At 34.8% G+C, this 21,123-nt stretch overlaps 1 protein-coding gene across 1 annotated transcript; it reads right to left on the minus strand.

The window, feature by feature from the left end:
• Nucleotides 1–122: 122 nt before the first annotated feature.
• Nucleotides 123–19,983, minus strand: LOC128984409 (probable cytochrome P450 49a1). Its single transcript, XM_054403728.1, has 12 exons — nt 19,847–19,983; nt 17,025–17,236; nt 15,193–15,439; nt 14,433–14,549; nt 12,935–13,011; nt 7,926–8,118; nt 7,166–7,334; nt 6,304–6,378; nt 5,588–5,679; nt 5,074–5,152; nt 4,155–4,355; nt 123–1,505 (listed from the first exon to the last, which is right to left on the minus strand). Exons 2-12 carry the CDS (start codon nt 17,230–17,232, stop codon nt 1,398–1,400), a joined length of 1,566 nt encoding a protein of 521 aa, XP_054259703.1. The 5' UTR covers nt 17,233–17,236; nt 19,847–19,983; the 3' UTR covers nt 123–1,397.
• Nucleotides 19,984–21,123: the final 1,140 nt, after the last annotated feature.

Below are 21,123 nucleotides of genomic sequence, written 5' to 3' on the forward strand. Positions count from 1 at the left end.
ATTGGTGGGGTTCAATAATTTTACAACTTTTTGTTGTGCATTCATGATTTACTTTAATTTTATCAGTTTAAGAAACATAATAAAAGAATAATGCATTGTTAATTTAATAAAATAAACATTATATTCCTAGCTGTGTTTTATTTATTGACTCAGGGCTTCTGGTTTTGGTGGGATGGCCAAACAATTTAGATATAGTTTCGGGTTCAAATCAAGGCTGGTTGCATGATGTGCTGTAGCGCTGATCACTTGTTGGCTGAGCATGTATTGCAGGGTCGTAGGCTTGTGTCATTCATTACACGTGGTTCCATGCTTATAAATGCTGGCACCTACTGTGTTGCTGGTGGGATGACACTGTGAAGCTGTTGAATGCTGCAGTATGGGTGGTACAGGTGCTGGTCTCAGAAGTGTCGTCATTGGTTACTGAGGCTGCTGTTGCCATCTGGATCATGGTGGCAGCAGCAAACTCAATAGCAATGATAAACATGTAAAGCACCTCATCTACTGTCTTGGAGTCTTGTCTCCCTTTAAAAAAATGTTTCAGTATTTTTGAAAACAAAATTTTTTTTAAGTATTTTTGAAAACACCAAGTTTACGCTATTTACTGTATGTAAAATCCAGAGATGACTGAACAGACTGGTAAATATGTTTAAAATGAAAGGAGCAATTTTACATTTGTTCGTACAATCAATAGGTCACTCATGGAGGGAAAGTAAGTGATTTGGCTTTAGAAATACTCTTCTTAAACAAGTCTCTGGGGACTTTGCTCACACAGGTCCATAGGGTGCTCGTCATTAATGACTCGAACATTTGAGGGATTCATATTGTTTGCCAAGTACTTAGCCTACTGCACAGAATCTGATTTCCATGAAATTCATTGTCTGGTCTTTAGTCTGTCCTCCTGGCGTCACTGCTTCATGTAATGTGTACTTGTACTTTAACTAGCCTTTTGTGATTCCTGCCTTCTAATTTTTTGATAATCAACTTTTGAGTAAATGGCACCCCATTCATCATTCACTTTCAATGGTAGCCAACACAAGACTAATTGCTACCTCTCTCTCTTCTTCATGTTTGACCTTGATTCCACTCCTCCCTTGGGATAGGACCACAGCTCTGTCTTTTTAAAATCAGAAATGAGAGTTTCCATGTTGGCTCTTTGGAGTTACACTAAGGTCTAACTTTAAATGAATACAAATAAATCAGAATTTTACTATGGAACAACAAAAATAATACTTTGGCAAGAATTTATTGATTATGAAAACAATTTTGTTGTCAAATGACATTTATCGTATTATATTATGTAAAAGTATACTTTATAACAATATACAAATAGATTCAATAATTTTTCTACGTATTGGTACAATTTGACTTAATATAAACTAAAATTTATCACAGAATGATTAACGATCCACCATCTTGAATCTGAGAGGTCCATCAGGCATGTACATTGGATGTATGCTGTAGCTTAGCTTGTCATAGTGATATTCCATCTTGAATGCTTGAACCATCTGAAAACAAGAATTTTAAGACTTAATTTATGGAATCATCAAATGTAAAAAAAAACAGCTATAGTGATATTTAACCACCAGGGCGGTGACATTTATATGGGGTGGCGGAATTGTACAGCTTAGTGATGTCACGATGACGTTTCATTTTCTCAACAAAAAAGCACATACGGGCTGGAATTGTAACCCCCTTATTAATTATTATTAACCCCCTTGATATTGTTATGGACGAGTGGTTCGATTAAATCCATCGGCATCTAAAAAACTGTACAGGCCATAATTGTAGCCCCCTGGAATTTTAACCCCTCTCCCTACTATTTGATTCCAACCTCTTCACGCACTGAAATTAAAATGGATGTGTAGTAATTAATTCCTATACTGTATGTGATTTTTTCAAACTGAAATAAATTAAATCCAATGTAGGCCTATGTCGTCTGTCATATCTGTTAGTCTCTTGTGCGTTACGATATCGTCCATCATATCACCCTAAAACTTGTCGATTGGGGAGGTTGTCTCAGGCAAAGTATATAATCAGGAATTCTATATTGTATCATGTAGGCGTACTTACGACGTTTTGAAATTGACTTAGGGCTTTTTCCTACGAATTTTCAAAATTTTTACGCGTATGAGGTCAACTTTGAGAAAATGTTTTATTAAATAACAATGATAAAAATAATTACTAAAGTATCCTTATTGTCCAAGGCTAACTAAAGTAGTAAAGCAAAATCTTTGGGCAATCCTTTCACAATTATATTTCCTTAGAACAATCACTATTTTTTGTACAAGCTTAAATATCACTCCAACATATGTCATCACTTCAGAAGGAATTCACTACTATTTAGTCTTAATGATAGGCCTACCACTTAAGTTTATTGAAAGACTATTGAAGATGTTACTTTGTTACTTACAGTTACTTTACTTTACAGTTACAGGGAGGGGAACAACTCCAGCCCGTACACAAGCCACGCTACCTCTCCAAGAGGTATACAGGTTACAGGGGGGTACAATTCCACCCTCTACACATTTGGTTTTCTGACAGGGGTTACAATTCCGGGCAGTAAATCTCCTGCTCTTTTTAATTTTTAATACAACTATCCGGTTCACTAATCACTTGCCCACATTAAATAGATTAGATTTCGTTAAAATCAAAGTGTACTGGGGGAATTGTACCCCCTCTAAAATGACATCAACGATCAGTGGGGGGTACAATTTTGGCGACCCAGTTATATAGCCTATGTATTACAATATTTTAGTGTTTGACTACAGTAGGCATAGTTATTTAAAATAATTTTAACTATGGGCCTGTAGGGGCCCCTAATAGCCCCTAATTTAGACAAAAAAAAACTATATAAAAAGACAAATACTTGAAATATGTTTTTAAAATTATAAATGTTATGTTACTTTAATTAAATTAACAGTGTTTCCTGTTTTATATCTTGGTTTTCCTTCCGCTGGAGTCGTATATTAGTTGCTTCTGATGTGTCAATGAAATACAATTGCCCATGAAGCCAACTCCCCATTTCGCTGTAGTAAGTCAGAAATATATCTATGAATTTGTCCCTGAATTTAAAAACAGTAAGGTCCATTTTGTGTAGCGGAAAGCGACGCAAAGGCCATTGCACTGTTGTATTGCCTCATGTTCTTTATGTAGTTAGAATCATGTAAAAACAGTTCTTTTAGTTCGTCATTTTTTTGGTTGTGGCACGTTAATGAGTCCATTGTGGCAAAATGCGTTGAAATGTCCATTTTTGGCCTCCACTGCGAAGTTAAATGCGCTACAATGCATGCAAGTGCTGTTAAGAGGACCTAGATTGTGAGAAGCAACACTCAACTCATTTTCCAGCGTTCTTCTGAAGGCTGGTTGTTAACCAGCTTGTGGATTTCTTTTATAGTTAGGCCTTAAATGACGTTCTCTTTCAGCATTTCTTGTGTCAGTTGAATTCCTGGATACTCTTCTACGTCTTGTAGGTGTTCCCCTACCCTGTCTAGTTACTTCACTCATTATAAAAACGGGGAAAAAATTAAACGAATACATTTCATTTTGAAACATTATTTAACAACATTGACTTTCAGAATAAATTTAAACATTGCAAATAAATAACAGCTGATAGAATGCAGACGTTTTTCAGTCCCTATGCATTTATTATGGTGGATAGTTTACGTTGTATCTCGATTTTTGGTAACTTTATGGGAATTCTGCTATTTTTCCCGAGTCCCTGGGGTCAAGACCTTTAAATTAAGACGTCTCCCACTTTTCTGCCACTTACCAGACGTCCACAATTTTCTGGTAAAAATCTGGTCTTACAGAATTATATATATAGATAAGTGGCTTATTTACAGGAACACGGAACAGCTACGTTTTGCTTTGACTGCCTGCATTTAGTCTCCATGAGTAGAATGATTTAATCAATGCAATGTAGTATATTCGTTCACAATATTTAGGCGGTTTTAGGGGAAGAAATTTATCCCCTCCACTTGACCATTGACCCTTACCGTAAAAAATAGCTCAGCTGCTGATTGGGCAACATACATTAAATACAAAAAAAGTGGTTGGGGGAACTTCCCTTCAAACCGCCTAAATATTGTGAACGAAGTAAAGCTACTAATAATTGAGTTGCTTATGTTAACAAAGATTTTAACCATGTCAGTCACCTTAGCAACCAGAGTTTGTATCTCCAACTCTGCAAAGCGTCTGCCGAGGCACATCCTACGACCGTAGCCGAAGGGCAGCGATGCAAATGGGTGATGTTGCTCCCTGCTACACTTCAACCATCTCTCAGGGATAAACTTGTGTGGCTCAGAAAAATATTCCTCAGAATTGCTGATCACATAGTGTTGGAAAACTATTTGGGTCTGAAAACAGTAGAATTTTTTACTAAAAGTTTCTGTTCAAAAAACACGAGCTGGATGTTTCTGAAGAGGTACCGTAAAGTTGATGGAAATTTCTTATCGATAATTCCTTTAAACCACACTAAGTTTCAGGAGGTAAGGAGACCTTAACAGTTTAGTTAACACACTTAGGGATTGGAAAAATCTATCTATTTTACCGTAAAATAAAAATAGTTGTCCTTCAAATAATGAACATGAAAATACAATATTCCATTTTTCTCTAAGTGCAAATTTGAACAAATGATGTTTTTGACCTCTGGGAATTTAGAAATTAAAAATTGAATCGGTCCCGCCTACAGTAATAGCATTATTCCCTAAATGGGAAATTCACTAAAATAAAATACATGTTTTTCTGATAAAAATATGATACACTTCAATAAGGGGCAAATATAAGGGCCCACCCAGGAGCCCCAAAAATAATGAATATGAAGACAAAAATAAGTACCATATAATAGATATATTTTTTTATGATTTGATGTCAACAATAAAGAAGCGTGATCTCGGTAAAGTAAAATAAGTGGCATTCAGCGCAAATTAACTCTAGTTAAGCAGCAAAACTGAGATAAAGTACCCACAACCTAACCTTACATTAATCTTGGTTCCCCCCTCAAAATATATTCCATATATTGGCCACGTCGCCACTGACTCTTTTAATAAATTTGATACCGTATGACAAACTTACCCCTTTTGGTATTTGATAGCCAGCAATGACAGAGTCTTTGGTCATGCATCTACCATTGCCGATCACTACTGGATACATTCTGAAATTAATTTGGAATAATGAGTTATTTTATTTTTTTTAGTATTAGAAATTCTGAAGGTCTACAGGGGTAATAAACCCTTTGTGTACGATTCCAAGAAATTGATATCTTTATATGCATCTATAGGCTCTGTGTTAGAAATTTAATTACAATCTATTCATTGGTATTTGAAAAATGGTTTTCGATGAACCCCTTCACTTTCATACAGCTTTTTATTATCTATTAGTTTCCACACCAGAAGTATTTTGTGGGCAAGAATTGCGAACAAATTTAAGTGAAAGTGATCCAAACTCATGAAATTTTGTTGATATACTGGGAATTGAACCTGTCCTTTTACACCTTAGTCCAAGACAGAAACTTTTAGATATTGATTTGCTGTAGCAAACAGTGTTTCATATTGTATAAGATACGATATACCATCAGGTCAGTGATTACCTAAGAGTTTCCTTGATGACAGCTCGCAGGTAAGACATCTGGTCCAGACGTTGTGAGGTGAGAGGCTCCCCAGATGTCAGCACTTGGCTCACCTAGACCAGGGATAAACCATTATAGGAACAGGTCATCAGGTACAGGCTACATGTTTCCAAAATCTAATACATCAATTTACAAAATTATAGAAATCTATTGACTATTCCTCACAAGACTATAGGTACTTGTCTGTTTGAAGGGAAGAAGAGCCCAACTAAGTTCATTTAAAAGTTGTTTGCAGTAAAAATGAATTATTAAAACATTAGTATCTTAAGCTCAAAAATAAATAATAACTCAGTAAAAAGAAATAATTACACTTACAACTATTATTTGTAACAGTATAATTAGTCATATTAGTAAGTAATAATATTAAAACTATTACAGTATATTCTTATTCAACCTTAACATAAGATCAGATCAATCAAAGCATAAATAGAAGAAAAAAACTAAATAAATCCTTCAATTGTATTTATTTTTTAGATATTTTTTTACAATAGTGTAGGACTATTCTCATACATCAGGCATTTGTAATTATTAAATATTCTTCAATACCAAAGACAAAGTGAATTCTTGGGGAAAGCTGTACATATATCTGAGAACACTTATTCAAGTTATATGATATCCAAGCATAGGAAAATATTGATAATTATTTATACTGAATAAATGGTGCTATCATAATATACCTCATTGTGCAGAATCTCCTGCTTTTCTGGGTGTTGACTCAGCTGGTACAATATGGATGCCACTGCTGCTGAAGTCTGGGAACAGTAAAACTTTAGGACATTACAATTTGTTTGACCAATGTAAATGGTAACGAATGCAGTTTTAAAATTAAAAGGAATGAAAATATATAACCTGTAAGAAAAATAAATTAACATTATTATTATTTTTATTTGAAATAGTGGGCATTTTAGTCCTTCCAGTCTATAAAATTTAGCTCTGAAATCTACACATTAAACTGAAAACTTATAACAGTTAATTGCAAAAATAAGAAATAACCATGTTGATTTGAAAGAAAAGTTTCCCAGTTATAAAAGGAGCAATTCACAACATCATCGATTGAACGTTCAAACAAATATTTGTTGAAGTTGAGGTTTACACACGGTAAGGATTTGTGAAAAGTAGTAAACGCTAGATGTAAGGTGAAACTCTCAAAGAAACACCCAACCGGTTAACCGGATCCAAGAGGTATTCACCACTCGGCCAGTGGTAGACCTAATTGTCTACCACACTAACAGCACTCTATGGATCAAAGTCCAAGAGTATTATACCTGACTAGATTCTTACTGTAACTCTTATGTTGCAGCACATGCCATAGCTTTTGTTTAGTTTTATTCTGATGTAATTGAATGTTTGTTTTGTTAGTTATTTTCACTATCCCACATCAAATAGCAAAGTTTAATTTTATACCCCATATCACCAAGATGTCTCCCTGCACCTTTTACACAGCTTTTGTGTCTCTGCACTCACCTTGCATCCATATTTAGCTTAAAATACCCACCAAAGTGTGCGACGCTATCTTAAAGTAATGATATTGATACTGACCGTGTCAATGCCCACCAGGAACATGTCCATTGCCAGAATACAAGCCAGTCGAGGGTTGTCAGGTTCCTGGGTCAACACTCTCTCTAGTAATGATGACTGTGCTGTGCACTCCCCACCCTTGCCTTGCTGCAACCTCTCTAGTGCTGCGGAGATGTGTTTCATTGTGATACTGAGGAACAGAGAGTGCAACACATCTATACTATCATTGTTGTTTTGTTTACTACCTGCTCTAACACTTTACCACACACTTTTGGATACTGAAAAATACATCACATTTGGACCAGCTCTTGCAAATTTTTTAAAATTTCAAAATAACCTAGTTGAATGACTCAGTAAAATTATATATCCTACTGTACCTTATTTTTTGTTATTGAGATAGTTGATGTAATGTAAAAGATACTATCATAGCCTGTCATCAGTTTGATTTGGTTAAAAAAACGGCTTTATTTGACAGAAATAAGTAACTTACATCAGCGCAATCTGAGGATGGCTCAATTGAACAACGTCTATTTTGATCTAACAATAACTGGCAACAGCTTTAACTTGGGGATGGAATATCTAGCTCTACCAACAGTCAAGAACTTAGACTTAGTGGAATAATGTAATTGATTTATCAATTATGCACAATAAAACTCTTTATCTATCCTTCGGATGACTAGTTCGCCTCTACATAAATAAGTTTATTAATCTTTATTTTTTATTGTATTTTAAGACTTTCAATGTGCTAGATTGAGGTGATAAAGACAAAGATGTTATTTACCTGGTTATAGTGTCAAGAGCTCCAATGTACTTGCGCCAGGTGGGAGTGTTGAATAGTCGCCAGAACGGGACCTTGAGTTCCAACACACCGACATTGTGGAAGAATGTGTTGACTGCGTCTATGAGAGACTGAGTCTCGGGTGAACAATCGTCAAGGCAGCCTAGTCGGGTGTCTAGAGCCACTTGAGCTATGGCTACAACATATTAAGCATGTTGAAGATATATTCTGAAACTACTTGGGCTATGGCTACAACCTAGGTATTTTTCAAATTCTTAATCCATTTGAGCTGTCAAGACTAATTTACAGTCAATGATTTATATCAAAACGTTGTAGTTAGTAACTAATGATGAGTAGGCAACTTTTTAAGAGGATGGTGGCCTCTCTTTTGATGTAGCATTTGCCCGTCCTCAGAGGCATGTATCCAGCAAAGCAAGGGATGAGTCGATATAGTATAAAGTACAAGGGGGGCTTTACTGGTAAAAATCAATGGCAAGTACTAGGATCCGAACCCTTAACTTTGCTGTTATAAATTCAAAGTCCATCGCACCCCCTACTGAGTCACTGACCCACCAATGGGGGTTCTATCTAGTTTCTAAGATCCAGTATTTATGTTTGGGATCTTCTAAACATTGATTTCTTAAATAAATGAATGGTATTAAAATGTCTGGGGAGTCGCTACTGAAATCGCTAAAATTGTTATTTTAACTAATTTTTACATTGTATCAGGCTTTTATACTTAAAAAAGACCTAAAACAAAAAAAAAATTTAATAAAAAATATATTTTTTTATGTGCCCTAAAAATGGGTTTTATTGTTTTTTCGGAACATTTTTAAAATTGATATTTAAAGAAAACCATAAACCTTACACAAATGGAAATTGTATACTTTTGTTCAGCATTAAATTTACTTTAATATCACGAATTTTTATTGTATTACAGAAACATTTACTTTTTTTTAAATAACAGCAAATTCTTAAAATTTGCTGTTATTTAAAAAAAGTCAAGAAAATTTAATCTAGAATAAATCAAAGTGAAATTTTTGTTCTGAATTCTAGGTACTTTTTACAGTTGAGCGATAAAAATAATATTTTTTTGTTACCTATATATAGGGGAGTCGCTACTCAAATTAGTGAAAAATCTTCAAAAATTCAAAATTTTGTTTTTGTTCCTAAATTATTATATATATCTTTTTACATAATAAAAACCACCCAAAATCATTTTTACATACATGTACCTAGGAGAAAAAAAAATAAAACAAACTGTTTTACGGTGCGACAATAGTATAGTATAGTATAGTAAAAATTTTAAAAAATTAAAAAATATTCTTAAAATATTTTTTAATTTTTTAAAATTTTTTGTTAATTTATATATAAAAACAATTTTACCAAATGGATTCAAAATACGTGTTCTTTTAGGTTTTTATATGCAAAAGGTGTGTACAAAATTTCAGAACTGTGGCTCAAGTAGTTTTTTTGGAATATAAAAGTTTTTAGGCTGAAACATGGAAAAACACAACCTTCGGGAAACAGAATATTTCCGGCAAATGTGTTTTACTATACAAAATAATTAGCATTTTTTAATAAAAAACCATTTTTGGTAATTTTTTTTTACAATGCCATGGTAACAAACAAATAAGAATTCAAAAAGCTATAAACTACAATTTATTTAGGGCTAAGTTGTGAATAACATATGCACATACCTTTTTATAAGCCTTTGGTTACATTAGCCTACTTGTCTTTGTCGCACCGTAAAACAGTTTGTTTTATTTTTTTCCCCTAGGTACATGTATGTAAAAATGATTTTGGGTGGTTTTTATTATGTAAAAAGATATATATAATAATTTAGGAACAAAAACAAAATTTTGAATTTTTGAAGATTTTTCACTAATTTGAGTAGCGACTCCCCTATATATAGGTAACAAAAAAATATTATTTTTATCGCTCAACTGTAAAAAGTACCTAGAATTCAGAACAAAAATTTCACTTTGATTTATTCTAGATTAAATTTTCTTGACAAATTATAAAAATCCAAGATACATTGTTGATTTGTTGAAGGTTTGTTTTTAATTCTTTCTCTATATTTAAAACAAGAGGACTATAGTATTGAATTTTGTTATTGGCATTAGCATAGATAAAACATACTCCCTTAGCCTAGCGCACACGAGAGACTTTTTGTGGGTCGACTGTCTGGCTGGAGTAGGGTGGACAGTCGGAAAGTCGTCAAGACTGTTTGGTCGTTGACTGTGCACACGCACACGCCACAACTGTTTAGTCGTCTTTAGAAAGTCATAAGGATGAATATGACAGAAACCGCTGTCATATATACGTTATTGACCAGATTTTGTGCAAGAAAACGTAAAAGAAAATACTGGGTCCATCCAATTTATAGTCAGTGAGCCTTGGAAGACCAGTTTTACCTCTTATACTCGGATTTGAGGAAATATGCGGACAAATTTTTCATGTACTCTCGAATAAGTGTTGGTAGTTTTTAATATTATGTCTGAATACTCTTTTCAAAGACTTTTGTAAAGAGGGGGCCGGGCCTCCACTTCATCAATAAGTTTATCAACTTTTTTGTCTCGCAAAACACTTTCACCTGTCGCAGCCATTTGCACTTGAATGTCTGCGTTGCACACACAACTAAACTCTTGTCAGACTGACAGACTTTTTAGTCGTCAGTGTGCGCGATCAAACTTGTCTCTATGCCTTTATCAATACGACACGACAGTTGAGTCGGGGAGGAGTCGGCAGGAAAATCGGTCAGCCCCAAAATGCCCAGACTGTCTGCCTGCAGTCGGCCCATGTGCACGCTCAGATTTACCACCATGGGGCCGACTTTGACTCCTGACTATGACAAAATAGTCGGCAGAAAAAAAGGCCTTAGTAGGTTTCTCATCCTTCTGGAACAGCCGAAGCAAATTTTATTGTTAGTTCTGTCTGGTGCACTATAGGAGGTTGTGTTTTGTTTACAATTTGTTTCTTGTTGTTACAGTCATTAAAAACCTCGTTCAACCAAATAAAACGATATAATAATCAACAATAACTCGTTCCCTAGTTATATAACCAAACAGTAAAGCACAAATCATGAAATTAACCCTAAAATAATAGAAACAAAATTTTGTCAACACTAACGATCAGTGTCACTGGACATGAACTAGATACAAAAAACGAGCTTCAAAATTTACAATGGTATGAGAGAATGGGTGAACAAAATCCTAGAGAAGGCGGAACAAGATCGGACGGCAAACAATAGCAGAGACTTTTATCGATCGGTAAGATTTTTCAGAAAGGGTTATAGCCCAATGCCATATGGAATTAAAAAAAAATCTGGGAAACTAGTGATACAGAGCAAAGAAGGGATACAAGGATGGCAAGAGTATTTTAAAGATCTCTCGAATGTAGAAGAATTAGAAGAAGAGGAAGAGGAAACCGAGGAAGTGTATCAAATTCAAAATGTGGAACCAATGGTTCCAGACCCAACAGTACAAGAAGTAGAAAACGCAATCAAGGAATTAAAAAATAATAAAGCTCCAGGAGAGGATTCAGTATCATCAGAATTGATTAAGGCAAGAGGGGCAAGACTAACGAAGGAGATTCACAAATTGCTTCTGAATATTTGGGAAAAAAAGTTATTCCAAACGAATGGAAGGAAGCGATAGTCATTCCTATTCATAAGCAAGGTGACAAAAAAGAGTACACCAACTACAGAGGTATTTCTCTCCTCAACTGCACCTACAAAATACTATCAAAGATTTTACAAAAAAGATTGGAGGAGTATACATAAAATATTATAGGTGAACATCAAGCAGGCTTCACAAGAGGTAGATCAACTACCGATCAAATATTCATACTGAAGGAGGCAATTGCCAAATACTATGAATTCAATAAACCCTTTCTCTGCCTTTTTATCGATTTCTCCAAAGCATATGACTCGATTAGTAGAAGACGACTCTGGAAGATTATGGAAAAGTATGGAATACCCAAAAAATTAATAAACTTATCAAAATCAAGCATATCAGAATCTAGGTGTAAGGTAAGATAAATGGCGAAATCTCAGAAAAGTTTGATGGTTTGTCCCCATTGCTATTTAATTTAGCTTTAGAGGAAGCACTACAAGAAGTAAGACAAACAGAAGCTGGAATTACAACAGGGACCAAAATAAACGTCCTTGCATTTGCAGATGATGTTGCAATTATAGCGGAGAGTAAAGAAGAGCTGAAAGTGCTGGTCACAAAACTCCTAAACCATACACAGAAAGTTGGTTCAAGAATAAATGAAGGGAAAACTAAATTAATGGAGTGTGGGAGAGCAACCCAAATAAACAATGACAACAATATAGAAATAGAAGGGTACGACTTTAAAAAAGTAAACAACTTCACTTATTTGGGAGTAATACTGACGAATAATAATGAAGAAGATATTAAGCTATCGAATACTATCACACAAAACAAAACTCTGTATATATAAAACCATTATAAGACCAGTTCTGTTATACGGCTCAGAAAATTGGGTGTTAAGAAAAAAAACAGAAAAACGTTTGATAGTATTTGAGAACAAAATATTGAGAAAAATATATGGTTCAACCTTTGAAGATGGAGAGTAGAGGATAAAACACAATGCGGAGTTGAGGCAATTATATATGGGCAGTACATACTGGCCGAGGTGAGAGGTAGGAGAATGAGATGGGCTGGCCATTTACTAAGGAAAGAGGATGACTCCCTAGTCAAGAACATCCTTTTGAACAATCTGGAGGGCAGAAGACCACCAGGAAGGCCCAAGTTGAGATGGCGAGACCAGATTAGAAAAGACCTAAGAAGACTGGGAAGAAGGGAAGAAGAGGCAATGGATAGAAAAATCTGGAGGCAATGTGTTGGCGAGGCAAAGTATTACCTTAGGTACCAAGAGCCACGGCAGTAAGTAAGTCAGTATGAGAAGTCTACTTACTTGTGTTGGTTATTCTATGACATTAGTCAACATATTGAATAATGTTACGCTCTGTGATTTATACTTACATTCTAATGACCATTTGTGAATCTCATTTAAAAAATCATCAGGCATTTCCATGGATGAATCTCTTATCGTTCGAATCCTGAAAAAGAATGTTCTTATAGTAGCCTTGTAAAAACTAAATATAAAAATTTACCATTAAAAACAGACTACACTTCAGTGTGATATGTCAAAAATTATTTGTTATTGTTGAAATCAAATTTTTCACTTGCTCTTGCAGCGTTTCACTTGTCATAGTGAAGTCCCCTGTTGATTTTGATGGCTGTGTTCAAACCTACTACCTGAGGAAGAGGGTAGAGGCGCAAGGCTGTAGTGTCTAAGCAAGCGGCACAGACCTCACCTTCTGTACAATGTTCCTCTTTGTTCATCAAGCTCTACTTCGGCCTGCACTAGATAGCCATTTTTGAAGGCAGGCAGCATCTGCCCAAGTGTCCTCCTATTAGCATCTTCTCTTCTGACCTTGGAGTGTTATCCACCAACAGTGCTAAAGCCTTGTGGACTGTCTTCTCACTTGTTTGACTGCTCCCTTATCTTCCATTTAAGGAAAACATTAAAATGTGTGGGCTTCTGGAGGCAGACTGACTATATTCACTCAATTAAGCACCATCATCACTTGAAGCACAATTATCTATGCTGTGTATAGCTTTGATGAGTTCCTCAGTGTTAGATGGGACTGAACACTTCCACCACAGGTTTGGGGAAATTAAGAGCAAATTTCCAGGCTCATGCCCTTGGGTAGTGGCATCACATTCTTATCCTCTCCAAAAGCTCTTCCAAAATCCGATATTACTAAGAAACTGTAGAATTTTCTTTTCCCACACGTTTAACAGACTGTTGATTTTCTTCTCATTATGCATTCTTGCACCAATAAATTTGAATTGTTCTTCATCAGAGTACAAAATTAGTTCCCTATACTCTGGTCTCTCATTCAAATTGTTGTAAGTTACCTCATAATTTGCCAAGAACAAGTCTTCTCTGGTCCATTACTTGACGATGACTTCATGGTGTTTTCTGTTATGAACAAGCCACAGAGGTCAAGTTTGTATAAGGTGGATGGAAACATTCAAATCATCCATTTTCTTGGAAAAGACTTGTTTGCTACATTGGAGACTTGTTGTCACAGTGTTGTTATCAAAGTGCCGACCATTGACCACTTGATTAGATGAGGAAGGGAGGAAGAAGAGGTAGTCTCTCTCTGTCTTTGAATGGCGAAATACTAAACTAATATTTTTTTTTTATAAAACACATTCATTACGAGAAAATGTGCTAATGCTTACTTTTCTGTTTACTTATCTTCAAGTGAGACTTAATTTCTCATGAAGGAATTGTTTTAAAGATTTACCTATCACTTTTCACTCTATTAAATTGTTATATAAGTGCAATTCGTACAAACTCAAAATTTTAATATCAAAGCAATAATCCTTTTAGTTAAAATTATTATTGTATATGGTTCAAGAATAGCCAATATAAGTTAGAAACACATTAAGTAGTTAGTTTTTTCACCTGTCAATGAATGCTTGAGCGGTCTGTTCGATAGGAGTTACATAGAGCTTTGCTGTTCTTGGTTGCAACATTGGCTGCTGTACTCTGGTACGGAACCTGTACCACTGTTCTCCATGCCTATGGAGTGGAAACGCAAACATCAGTTCAACATAAAAACAATATCAGTAAGTGAATGCTAGAGAATGCAAGGCCCAGAACCAAAATGATAGCAAAAGAATGTGGAGAATGAATTTATTTGATGGAAACAATTATGAAATGGTCTTACACAATAATCAAAGAGAGGGATTGAAAAATATAGGAATAACTAGATGCTAATGACAAAGGCACTTTGAATGCCAGTGCCAGTGCGAACCATGGGAGGGTTTCAACATAAAATTAGGTCTAATTCCATCTTATATTTATGCAAAATTGAAGCTCAATTGGTTTATTCACATTGGTTTTCACGAGATTGCCCATGTGACATTTTCACAAACACCCAAACTCTCACATTTATAATATTAGTAAGATAAGATAAAAGATCACAAAATTAGCACTTTCTCATGTTTTCACTGCTTGTGGAAACTGAACATGAGATGAATAAAAGCCTTTCATTGTTAACTATAAATCACAACCACTCTTCCTTCTCTTCAACCAACAGGGCTCCTTACATTTAAAAAAGTAGCAAACTACCACCCTCCGCTCATCTGTATTAATTTAAATCTAGAACTACTTTCTTGATTTGAAACCTATAAAATCTTGCCCTTGAACATTTGAAACTCACACAGCTATCACCCCAGCGTCTTCACCAAAGAAGTCCTTGCGCAGGACATGTTTGTAGTAGTTGAGGGAAGGCATGGACGGTCTGTGAGGCATCAGTTCCTCACTGCGGAACACTCGCTCTATGTCGTCTGCGTCAAACAAGAACACCATGTCTGGCCGGCCAAGCAGTCCTGCCAACTTGACTATACGACCGTACTGTCTGTGTAACTGTTGGCACACCTGGTCTATATGCTCGATACTGTAGTTACCTGAGAAAGTACACATAGTAAAACATTGGGGTGTTTCGTGTTCCAATTTAAATAAAAATCTTAAATTAAGAAATGTAACAGAGAGCATTTTGTAAGAGAGAAGATCTTTTCCTTTGTTGAAAATGGTATCAGTGACAGTGAAATATTCTAATGTTTTGTGCTTATAGTGTACTTGTGTGTCTCTTGTGCCGGTTTGGACTCTTTCCCATTCAGTTAAGCCTACTACGCTCACAAAAGTTTTTAAATTAAATATCTTAACTATAAGATTAAAAGCTCTAAAAAGAAAAATACCATCCAAACTTTCATATTTTCCGTTCTTATATTCTTTGAACAGTGAACAAATGAATCTTGATTGTGGTTCAATGAGATAACAAATGGAAGGAAACATATTTTTTTAGATAACTGAACATATACTGAATGGCTTAAAAAAATAACCTTCTTAAATCACAAATAAAAAAAACTCAAACAATTATGTAAATTGGTTTGGCATATTACTTAAAAAAACCTGTCACAGGACAGGCAATTCAAAACATGTTTTAAAGTAAAATGTACACTTCAAATTGGTTGACAGAATTGAGGTTTACAGGAAATTATAAGGAAATGTTTATTGCATCTCACCTAAGTGTGCTGTGTTAACTAAGTGGTAAAGGCCTTTTCACACCGGCTTCCTGGACGTCCCGGACGTCCTTACGTGGTGCTTCCCGCCACTATTCGCACCCCGCGTTATCTGCAGTGTGTTTACTGTTTGTTGTTGCTGGTGTTTTGTGCGTTGTACCAGGCTAATACCATGGAAGCTAATACCATGGCTAATACCAAGGAATATAATAACACTAAGTCATCGTCACTGTCACCACTTGATTCGTCCATCCATGGAACAGTAAATCCGGGCTCACACCAAGGAACTAGCAAAAAAGACATCTTAGCACGGGAACTAACAGACTTAAACACTGAGTGAGAACTGCACTTGACTGATCACCTGTCCATGAGTCATGCGCAAACAAGTGGACGTTTGAAACGTCGCTGGGCGGTGTGAAAGAGCCTTAAACTTAGTATCTTGGGTGATTACAGATTTTGTTCTAGTATTCTTATGTTAATACAAAATCTTTAAAATAAATTTTTTTTAGTTTTTATTTTTTGTGTCTTTTATGGCAAAAAAGTTATGATTTATTTATGCAAATTAAATTACCTTATAAAAAGAAGAATTTATCCTATATCTTTATAAGCATATCTAATTTTTATGTGAGTTTTTTTAGGTAGATAGAGTTCTCATATTTTACCTGAGAAAGGTAGGTGTTAAGAAGCTTTAAAGATACACAGAAACATCCCACATAACAAAACTCTGATATTTGCCAGGACTTCTTCTAGAGTAGGTTGATAAAAAACCAGTATTGTTTGTGAGTTTTTTGTGTAAACCCTTTTCATTCACTGGTATGTTAACTGAACCAACACTTCCTTTTCCCAAAACATTCCCAATTTAGCTACCTACAAGTATTTCTTGAATTATACTTCAGTAATGATTAAGCCCATTATTTAAGTAATCACAAATTAAAGAGTTGTCTACTCTTTAACTTGTGCTGTAACATACCTATGAAGGGCATGAATCGCCAGTTGTTGCCCAGCAGCGGCAGTGGCGCAGGGCCGGGCATCTCCTCGTAAGGTCTAGCACTGGTGAACTCATCAGTCAGTGAGAGGTCCTCCACAGCTGACGACTTTGTGCGAACTTGCACTTGGTTCAACCTTGCCACTTGCTGCAACGTTCCTGATATCCTCTTCAAGATGCTCGCTTGTTTCATGTTTCTGTAAATTGTAAAATTAGTGATACATGATTCACTTTCGCAATGGTTGTCAACGTCTTAGTGCTTGCCTTTAAATCTAGAGGCTGCCGGTTCAATCCTGAGAGATGTATTACAGACCTAGATCCAATTTGTCATTTTGCTTTTCAAATAATGATGCCATATTTAAAAATTGACATTATTAAAGCTATACCGGTAATCCATTCACAAAAATTAGGTGGTTTTTGGGGAAGAAATCTATATTCTCTCTACATGATCCTACCTTTGAAACAATTAATAGCTCAACAGCTGAGAGGTTTGCCAAAACGCCAATCAGCTCCAACATATTATAGCAAAAAAGTAGTGGAGGAACTTTGCTTTAAACCTCCTAAATTTTGTGAACTGCAACTGAGTATAGTAAAAAGACCAGGTTTTAGACCGTTCTATTGACAAACTGTAAAATTGCCAATGGCATTGGGTAGTGCAACAAAAATAAAATATGTAAAATATGAAATTATCAAACAGAGTCACTAAAATGATTGAAATTAAGAGAAAATATTTATCTTTTGAAGTTTGGTAGTAAATAAGTTATTCTTCACGATTAGAAACATTGTAAATAATCATGTGAGTAGCTGATGGGCTTAGTAAAACCTAAGGTTAAACACTCATCAAGCCTTTATTTATCATCCTTATGAATCTGCTTAGGCCATTTTAAAGGTTCTTTTTGTTTCAGGATGAATTTTCTATTGTGTTTACTGTTATGTTAACCAATATTTTATTTTACCATACTATCTGCATTAATTACCAGTATGATATTAAATTAAATTTAAATCACAAATTTAAGTTAAATTCATGATTGTCACTGATAATAAATGCTCAATTCAGATTACAGTATTCTTTGTACTCTTAACAACCTCAGGCTATTCATTGTTGTAGTTTCTTTGTTCTAGCTATGCATAATGGTTATGGTTGTTGGTCAGTTGTAAATAAAGAAGTCAATGAATACAAACTAGTCGCCCAAACCGACATTACCATCTGAAAGAGGATGAGTTGTTGAGAAACAAAAATGTGTGACAAGATAGAACAAAGACAACAACGACCAGCCTGACACTAGTGACAGGAAGGTAACTACAGTGAATTATCACTAAATCTATAATGAACAGATAACTAAGTGTGGTTGTAGCACAGAAAATATACTACTATTACCTGACCCATTCAAGTAATTTTTTGTGTTTTCACTTTGTGTAATGTGTATACATGAATCAAAATAGTTTGTCATGAATACAAAATTGAAAACAAGACAAGTTACATAATAACAGCAAATTCAATGGTTCTGGAAATAACTTTATTTTAAATACATTATTTATGAGATATTTGTATTGATGATATTTTATATGTTTTACGGTATACTATTTTTTTACTGCAGAGCGTGTGAAATGATGTATTTATAAATGTTCCAAAATGAAACTTTCTTGTTTTAAAGGTACCTATCAAACTAAAAAAATGTTGTGTTTACAAAAACATTTTCTAATGTGAGATAACTGTAATGATTTTTAATCTTTGAGAAATTGTTTTTTTTTTTATTTAAAGGGCTATGTTTTAGTAAATTCCTTCATGTCAACCTTAGTCACTAACAAGACTGCAAGATCACTCACTTATCCTACACTCATTCCAGATAATACTTGGCATAAAATACCTACATTCGTATGGTCGCCATTTTAGAATAAAGTATTAAGAACATTAAAGCATATAGGGAATAGGCTTGATGGCGAGATAAAGCACAAAAAATGAATTTAAAATTAAGATTGTACGCTGATTGAAGTGTCGTCTGCAAAAAATGATGTGTTATCTTGATTTGTTTATAATTTGGATAAAACCCTATACATTTTGCACCTCAAGTTACCTTCGTTACAATTTAAACAACAATTTAAACGTTGAGTATACACGTATTCTCAATATGGTTTATTTTAAAACATCACAACGATTTAAATACCAAACATCTTACTCTATGAAGCATAAAATCCTGTTTCTTATTCTACTGTCTTATTTCGAACGATTTAAATAAATTGTTTATTGTATTTTGAGCACACACGTTTGAAATGACACTGGACAATAAACCATACTTTACTATTACCTTTTCATACGAATTGATAATAACTAAAGTGAAAATAATATGTAGATTTTTCTAGAATTAACAGAATTTTCATTTTGTGAACAGACTATAACTTAGTTTTTAAAATTACGTTTTTAAAGAAAATGTTTGTTCTATTTACAGTTTTTGGATTAAGTTATTATGTTTTGTTTTTAAATTCACTCATAGAACATTCAATTTAGTTGTTATGTTAGATATAGTTCATTTAAAGTATTTTCGTCCAACATAACACTTTTAAACGGCAAAAAATATCTCAGTTTTTGTATATACAGTAGTAAGGAAATTTCTTACTTCTAAACAAACTAAAGTCGTATTCGAGAGGAAACAGATAAGAGTTGATTCTCTGATTTGCGACCGCTATGAAAGTGGCACTTTCACATATAGCTATTAGGATTCTTGATGTAATTATAAATGTCTCTGAACTCTTAAAACTACAACTAAGGCCTACCAACACCTCTTGATCGGCAGATTGGCTCTACTTACTGATATCGAAGACTAGATGTTATTAGAATACTTGATGATGTTTGTTATGATAGAGGTAGATAAATACACACTTCAGTACGCGCGTACTCACAAGAGAAAGGCAGTCAGGATCCACGACGGCCTACATAGACAGACTGTCGTCCTTCGCGCAGGAAACTACTTTCTTCTCCAATCTCCATTCTCCACTGAATCTCCCCCCCCCCCACTCATAAACTGTCCATCAGGGCCCTGTTTCATAAAAATACTAGTCTAGTAATTACTAGTCTAGTAAATACTAGTCCCGTATTTACCTGTCCTACTAATTTCTGTTTCATAATAGTATATTACGTTACTAGTCCTGAAAATAAGTGTTTACCGGACGAGTGTGGTCGTTCCCGTGCGAGACGAAGTCGAGTACGGGATTACCATACGAGTCCGGTACACACATTTTGGACGAGTTACGTACGATAGTTTACGCCATACTACGTAATGCGTACAAATCCTTATATATTTCCACCAACTAAAGGACTAAAAATCACTAGTCATGAGAGGTTATGTTTTTGTTTATAACCTTTATAACCACTAATTGCCACGAAAATACAGTATAATCAGCTGATTGGTGTCCGGTAAAACTCATTGCAGAACAGTATTACGCAATGAAACCCCATTTGAATAAGCTGGCGGCAAACAGCTGTTTTCTGGACTAAATCCTTGCGTGGAAAGTTCATCAAAATAATGTAGTGTGGCGTAAACGTTTTTATACCACTAGTAAATACTAGTGAATTTTACTAGTCACGTGGCCAAAACTACTAGTCACGTGACCAACTTTACAAGGTAAACTTTCAAAACAAAATTCTAACCTCAATCACGGGTTTTCAAACCCTTTATAAAGGGTTTTAATTTTGTTTTCATTTGATACAAAAAGTAAATAGTTGTAGAAACGCAGTGTTTTCTTTTAATTAATAACTATATAGACACATAAGTAAAACAATCACACATTATTTATCAAACCGCTATTATTTATGTTCATCAATGAACCCGCCGAAGCGCCGGCGCGGCGCGGCGTCGCGTCGCTGCAATCAACACGGTGATTGTAGTAGCCGGTTGTAGGCCTAGTTGCGGCGCTCAACAGTTGGGTGGAAGTTGATCTGTTGCTGCCGCATTCGCTGTGATTTGTATAGTTTTTGTTTTATTCTGACATATAAAATTAAGCTTGCTATGAGTAAAGAAAAGAAATCTCAAATTTTGAATGTAATTAAATCATCTAAGGACATTTTGTTTATTGGAACGGTTTCAAG

The sequence above is a fragment of the Macrosteles quadrilineatus genome, unplaced genomic scaffold (assembly GCF_028750875.1).
Source record: "Macrosteles quadrilineatus isolate MER2022 unplaced genomic scaffold, UCM_ALF_1.0 Scaffold_2__2_contigs__length_208266976, whole genome shotgun sequence".
NCBI lineage: Eukaryota > Metazoa > Arthropoda > Insecta > Hemiptera > Cicadellidae > Macrosteles > Macrosteles quadrilineatus.

Coding starts and splice junctions, on each gene's coding strand:
- LOC128984409 (XM_054403728.1), bottom strand. CDS start 17,232: ATGAAACAAGCGAGCATCTTGAAGAGGATATCAGGAACGTTGCAGCAA. Junction 15,440..17,024: donor GCGATTCATGCCCTTCATAG/GTATGTTACAGC, acceptor GTACTTTCTCAG/GTAACTACAGTATCGAGCAT. Junction 5,153..5,587: donor GTCATCAAGGAAACTCTTAG/GTAATCACTGAC, acceptor AATTAATTTCAG/AATGTATCCAGTAGTGATCG.